Source organism: Alligator sinensis, unplaced genomic scaffold, assembly GCF_000455745.1.
Source record: "Alligator sinensis unplaced genomic scaffold, ASM45574v1 scaffold277_1, whole genome shotgun sequence".
NCBI classification, from domain to species: Eukaryota; Metazoa; Chordata; order Crocodylia; family Alligatoridae; genus Alligator; species Alligator sinensis.
In genome coordinates, this window is record NW_005841899.1 from 2,428,064 (window position 1) to 2,435,226 (window position 7,163).

A 7,163-nucleotide genomic window follows, 5' to 3' on the forward strand; every position below is an offset into this window, starting at 1 on the left:
GTCATGCATCTGCTGATGCATGATAAAGTGCCATTGGCTTTTCTGATGGCTTCGTCACACTGCCGACTCATGTTCATCTTGGAGTCCACTAGGACTCCAAGATCCCTTTCCGCTTCCGTGCCACCCAGCAGGTCATTTCCTAGGCTGTAGGTGTGCTGGACATTTTTCCTCCCTAGGTGCAGCACTTTGCATTTCTCCTTGTTGAACTGCATGCACCACAGTTGCAGCAGACACGTGGCCAGGAGTGAAACCCAGTAGCTTGGAGAGCAGCATCTGGCTGGTAAGTCTGTTGGGGGGAAGGAGTTTGGGGGGTGCAGATCGAGGCCCTCATGGTGAGGGAAGGAGTGGTGCTGAGGCTGGTGTAGGGGCAGGTGCTGCACAGCTGGGGCGTGGCGCAGGGTCAGGATGTGGGATGGAGCCATGGCTTGCTTGGGGAGTGGGAGGGGGCAGCACCTACAGCTGCGTGCACTCCTGGGGGAAGGCATGTGCCACCTGGATCTGTGCATGGGGCAAGGGTGGGCTGCCTCTGTGGGCTGGAGACAGGCTGCGCTGGGCTCTTCCATTTTTGATATCAGATGAAAAAAGTAGAAAGAAGTGATAAACCCTGTCAGAAACAAAGATACTGTCATCCTAACCGATAAATCACAGATCCCCCAGGAAACTGTTCTCTTGCTATTTAAAATCAATTTGCAGATTGGATAAAAATGGTAATATTCAAGGAGTGTACATCTGTTGCCGTCATCATAGCAGAGAGCAGAAAGGAGGATGTCATGGCGGGTGTCTGCTACAGGCTACCAAACCAAGAGGAGTTTAGAGATTAGGAGGAACTTTCTGACTACAAGGGTAGGCATGCATTGGAACAGGCTACCCAGAAATATTATGCAATCTTCATCTTGCTAAGTTTTCAAGAGGTTAGGTAGACACTTGGCTGGGATGGTTCAGTCAGGGATGATGCCACATGGAACAGGAGGCTGGTTCAGTTGGCTTTGTGAGGTCGCTTCTAGCCCTACTTTCCTATGATCCAAGGATCCTATTCTGCTATGCAGACCATGGAAAAGAGAGCTGTGGTCTTCTGTTTTGGAAAATGGAGTATGAATGCATTTAGTTTATGAAGTACCCTGAAAGTAAATAAAGACACAATTTACTAGAAGCAACCCACTGATGGGCATTGGAATGGTCTTAATGGGAATCTTAGCATTTGCACAGATATCACCTTCAGCAAGACAGTGAACAATGGATGCTACAGAATCTCATGGAACAGTTTTAAGTAAAGCTGTGCTGACTAAAAATGTTTTACTGATCTTCCAGTGTCAGTCCCAATGTTAGCAACTGTCATGCCACAAATTCACAGGACTAGCAGGTGAGGCAGGTTTCACAGATTCACACAGTATGCTATACATTTATTCAGGTAAGTGACACTCAGATGGGTCAATTCAGCTAATTTTTATTTACTAGCAAAACAGCTCCTGTATTTGCCACATTATATTTTACAAAAAATTGAGGCTAGCATTGCTCATCTTAGAACTTTTGTTTAATCACAGATAGTCTTTTTGTAAGATCCTTCATACTGGAAACTGCACAGGACCACTAATAGTTTCCACTTGAGAATCCAATATCTCCTTATATGTTTAGGTAATACAACCATAAGTTTACTTATACCTACATGTGAACCGTTTGAAAAAAACCCACTACAGGCACTCCTCACTTAACGACCAAGTTCCGTTCCTGCAACTAGGTCGTTAAGCGAATTGGTCGATAAGCGAGGAGCCGCCCCTTGATACTGCGTGCCTTGGCTTGAGCCGCCGCGCTGGCGTTTCCACGACCAAAGTTCTCGTACTTACGACTAGTTCTCGCTGGCTGTAAGTCCGCGCGGTCGTTAAACAGGTAGGTTGTTAAGTGAGGAGTACCTGTATTTCCATTTTGTATAGTTTAAGAAGATAAAATGGCATGAAATTGAAGCAGCATGGGTTTTTAGCCACCCTCAATTTCATCTACCTTAGATTTCCATATTCTTTGTAGTTCAAAAAGAACTTTAGAGGAGCTCCAAAGCTGGCACCTGAAGTAGGAAGTTGATTTGCAATGGCTTTAGTGAGAAGCCAAAACTTATTATGTACTTCATCTTATTTTCAAAATCCTTACTGTAAAAAGAATAACTTTATTTAGCAACGGAGTCCAAAACGGACATCGCAAGATATATATAAACGTAATGTCTGAACCAATGTTGATGAATTATGATGCTTTCAGCAAAGACATTTCCTTGATTATGAGATGTTACCCTCCACCCATTTAAGCCAAAACAATGCAAGGCTGATGATAATTACAGCACTTTTATCTATTTGAAGAGACTTTTCAAAAATTAACAGCACAATAAAAAATACAAAACATATAAAATATGTCTATACTGAAATGGCATAAAGATTTGATGAAACAACAAAACCCAGGACCAGGCTTGGACTTTACCAGTGCATCTTTACCTCTTGACATAATGAGATAATTTATGACAGTAAATTAACACCAGACACGGTTCTATGACCTCTGAAGTACTGATACAGTTATGGACAGCAACAAATTCTTCCTCAACCTTTGGTTTTGACTGTAAGATATAGAATTTTATACCGATGTCCAACTGAAACTATACATATGTATAACTTTAATTTTTATACTTAAGCATATTTATACTTCACATCTTTACAAAAAATTTTGTGATGTCACTTCCATACTTTGAAGCTAACGAATGTCTCTTTATCTGGCTTCTTTCCTTGGCTTGTTTTGCAGTTCTCTGAAAAGGGAAAAAAAAAAAAAGTCTGTACTCGATACTTCAACTCGCTTAGCAACAGCATTCCACATTTGAGTTGATCTAAATCAGTTAAAGGCCTCAAGTTTGACCAAAGAGGGTTGAAACCACTTATAACACTATTTAATAACATTTCAAAGTTCTGAACTAATCTTTAGGCATGCTCATCCTTTGAGCTACTTAGCACATCAAAAAACCAACACCGCTCTTTTTTTTTTTAAATTAAGAGATGAGAACCAAAGTAGTGTCACACTGGGTCAGATCAATGGTCTCTCTAGCCCAGTATCTGGTCTCTGGCGGTGGCAGCAGTAGATGTTAGAGGTGCGCATGTGAATAGGATACAGAGCTCTAGAGATCTATCCCGTCAGACCCTCCCTTTCATCTACCATCATTAGTTTAGGGATGTCAGAGGATGCATCCCTGAAAGTTCTGTTTAATAGCTAATAATTACTATCATTCATGAATACGTCTATTCCTTTTTCGAACCTGGCTATTCTGTCTGCTTCTACAACCGCCTGTGGTAACAAGTCATCACCAAGTCATAGTACCTTATAGAGTTTGTGCCCTGGGGCACCAGAATGGAGGCAGAAGGGCTCGAGTCTCCGGCTCTGTGGGACAGGGCAGCAGCAGGATGATGCTGGGAGAGGATGTGTCACTGCCAAGAACCAAGTTACCTCGTCCCTGGCCCAGCAAACACTGCAATTTTGTATGGCAAGGATCCAAAGCTCCTAATTTAGCAGCTTCAGGGCCAGGGAGTTTTAACTTGGCTCTTGGTGGCAACCTTGTCAGAGGCTTGAGCTCCTTTGCCTCCGTTCCAGCCACCCCTTTACTGGGCAGCCAGGGCTCACATGCCACACACAGTGGCTGCCCGCAGCACACATGCCACCCCTGTTCTACTGTATTGCAGTGTCTGGCTTAGAATTAAAAAGAAAAAAGTAAAATTAAAAGGATTGCTTGTGAACATCTTAAAGAAGTGTGGAAAGCCACTGCCGTGCACTCGAGCTACATGAGGGGTGCCCTGCTGTGTCTGGGGGCACCTGGCACAGATGGTTTGGCAAGGGGAAATGATGGGTCTGGTCTCATTTTGGGCTCCCTGGACTTGGAGCTTGCTGTGAGCATGCAGGTCCTGGTCTGGGGCTGCCAGGCTGGGGTTTGCACTGAACCTGTTGATCTGCTCAGCTGCTCCACAGGGTACTCGGCTCAGCTGGAGGGGCCGGGTGGAAACAGCCCTACGCTTCTGGGCCAGAGGTGGCAGGTGCAGGACACAACTGCACCAGTTGGCTGGGTCCAGGCAGAGATGCAACTACCAAGTTCTTCACCCTGGGCAACATCCCTCTGTGCCCTGCCGGCAGGGGAGAGAGGGGTGCGGCAGGGTGCCAAACACCAGTGAACAGAGATACGGAAGGGGTAGTCAGGAAGAAAAAGAAACCTGCTGCTGCATTTATGTCCTGCACCCAGCCCCTCCAGTCCAGCAGTGCAGAACTGTTTCCACCCAGCCCCTCCAGCAGAGCGGGGTTCACCATGGAACAGCTTAGAAGGTCAACAGGGACAGTGAGACCCCCACCTCTGTCTTCCCCACCCCTCTTTGCCTGCAGCCCTGCACTGGGCCCACTCCCACCCCTACCCCAGCCCTGTCCCCATAACTCCTAGAAGACTGTGGGCCACACACAATGGCAATGCATGCGACTTGTGGCAGGCATACCACAGGTTAGTCACACCAGTAGTACACACACTTGAAGTTCCCGCAACTTATACGTTTCCTTGTGGTTTTATAGAATACTTAAGTTTAGCACTTCGTTAACCAGAAATAGCTGTTCAGATGTGATAGACAAAGAACGAGAGTTCAGAAAACACCATCTCATTTTGCTTTTCAGTTTCTAGCAAGCCCTTTGCTTTCTGTTCAGGGACCACCACAGGAAGTTTCTGTGCTTTTCTGGTGGTGTGCATGCTTGTACCCCTGGCTGTCTGCTGGGATGAAGTAGCACACTGCTCATCTGGGTTTGGGAATGACTACATGGAAAAGGATGCAGGGACAAATACCCTGAACATAAGAATATCCTGCTAGCTGGCCCCAGGAGCCTAAAGTGCCTGCCTGTTTCTCTAGGCTTTCCAGCACAAGCCTGAATTTTTTTTAAAGAGATCTATAATGCCATTTGGCGCTTCACTCTGAGAACTAGGAATCACTGCAGTCATAACAAAAAATTTCGTACTATTCCCAGTGTCTTAAGTACTCCTACATGCTTACATGGGGGAACCAGTACTTCTGTGCTTCTTGTGGGGACACAGACTGCTTGCACTGCTCCTTGCACTTTAATATGGAGCCACCCTTTTGAGAGGGTTGTGCAAGGAAAGAGGCCAATTCCTTTCTTGCACACTCTTTGGCCCCTACCTTCAGCAGAGCAAAGATCTGTGGCCTGAAAGCCTGACAGGAACTGTTACCATTACCCATCTGGCTAAAACAAGATTTTATTGAAGTAACAGGCGTTTTTGCTTGCCTGTATACGCTGCAGTGCTCCTGGGTATGAACATAAACTGCACCCGACTGCAGGGCTTGGTGGCAATGTGGTGGGGCTACTCAGGGGGGGCAGCTCCTATGAAATACCGCAATGTTGCAACATCCAAAGTAAGGTGAGCATAGGGCACCTCGATACCCTAGCTCCACTGCCTTGTGGGTACTCCTTGGTTGAAGAAAGGCTAAGGGACATCACCCTGACAGAAACGTGCCCTTGCTGAGGGGTCAGGTAGTCAGCAGCAGATCTAATCTGTTGCTGTCTGGCAAAAGCTACAACCATCGAGGCACTGAACGGCTGGACTTGGTCTGGCCTTTGGACTTTTTCTCAGTGGCCTAAAAGACGGATGGTAGGTCTAAGACAGCCTCCACTCCTCCATACTCTTGCCTAGGGGTATGTGCTGAAGGTCTTGGTGTGATGGTCACATAGACCTCTTACATGCACACCCATGATCCCAAGGACTGATGGCTGCCAAGACATGTTGCAAACATCTGCCCATTTTAGTTCAGGGGAAAATCCTTAGGACTGGAAGACAAAGCAGAAAGGGTGTAAAACCACTAATTTCCCCATCATTTCCTTTCTAACCATCACTTTCTTATTGTAAGGAGTGACCTAGAAACCACTATGCAAAGACCAAGCAGAAGAGAATGTTATGTGATGAATGCCCATCTGCAATGATAAGGAGGAGACAGTCTTAGATAAAGGAGGCTTGAAAACAAAATAAGAAACAGAGTACTGGGCTATAGGGCTCATTAAAATACTAAAAATCACATCCCTAGGTGGGGAAAAAGTATGCTAATGAAACACACATGTATGTAAATGAGATACATGGCTAAAACACAGGTATAGAGACATGCTCAGTAAAGAACTCCTTGCGTCACTCCTTTATAACCAATCAGCAAACAAGGATGCTTATGGAGGTTCAAAAACTCCTGTATAAAAGATGCTCAGAAATAGTAATCTAGTGTGCTTGTTACGTGAAATTATTCCGCTCGCACCTTTTATTGCTAGCAATAAACTTTCTTTGTACTTTCACCCCGGTATCTTTATTGGCCTTTGCATACCGGGCACGATCCCAGACTTGAGCTGGGGCTCAACATTATGAACAGGACGGGCTCAACAGTTTTTGGCCCCCCAGATGGGACTGCCTTAGATAAAGCTTTGCCCGGACTAACTGACGACCAGACGGCCACTCCTCCGAAGCGAATGTCAGGCGCGGCCCGGGATCTCTTTTCCCAGTGAGACTTTTGCTTCAGGGGGAGCTGGATCGCTGAGGCGGCAGTAGCCTAACGGTGCAAAGCCATAGAGTGAAAGTATCAGTAACAGGCACCTGGGTGAGAGGGTAGAAAGGGCATAAGGCCTACCGTCAGTACGCCTGCCTGGGATTAAGTATTCTGTCTGGCCCGAGTCCAAGATCAGTGATTTTTCCCCTGTGAGGACGAGGACTAAGAACAGATCCCTGGATCCCAGGTAAGTCGGACGGTCAGAACCGGGAAGGCAGCCCTGAGATGGGTACTATTAAATGTACCCCCCCCTCTTGTGTATTGGGACATCGGGCAGAGTTCGGTGGGGATCCTATGACTAAGAAGAAAGCTAAATTCTTCTGTGAAACTGCGTGGCCACGCTATAAGCTAGATGATCAAGAACATTGGCCTCCGGAGGGAAGTGTTAATTATAATACCATCTTACAATTGATTTTGTTCTGCCGGCAGAATGGTAAATGGGAGGAATTGATGTATGCGCAAGCGTTTATGTCTCTTTGTAGAAATAGAAAGGTTTTGGAGGAATGTGGACTGGGGGAGGGAGTTGGGGTCTGTGAGATGGCTGTGACTGGACCAACTGTAAATCCTGTCCTGGAC

The 7,163-nt window shown here is 46.1% G+C and overlaps 1 protein-coding gene across 4 annotated transcripts in view; it reads right to left on the reverse strand.

Moving 5' to 3' along the window:
- Positions 1 to 1,430: 1,430 nt before the first annotated feature.
- ZRANB3 (zinc finger RANBP2-type containing 3) overlaps positions 1,431 to 7,163 on the reverse strand; it is a 91,193-nt gene continuing 85,460 nt past the window's right edge. For all 4 annotated transcript variants that reach the window (XM_025197588.1, XM_006018385.3, XM_006018384.3 and 1 more), the window contains one exon: positions 1,431 to 2,779. In XM_025197588.1, the coding sequence (XP_025053373.1) occupies positions 2,681 to 2,779 (99 nt within the window). In that variant the 3' untranslated portion in view covers positions 1,431 to 2,680. The remainder of the gene's footprint in view (positions 2,780 to 7,163) is intronic.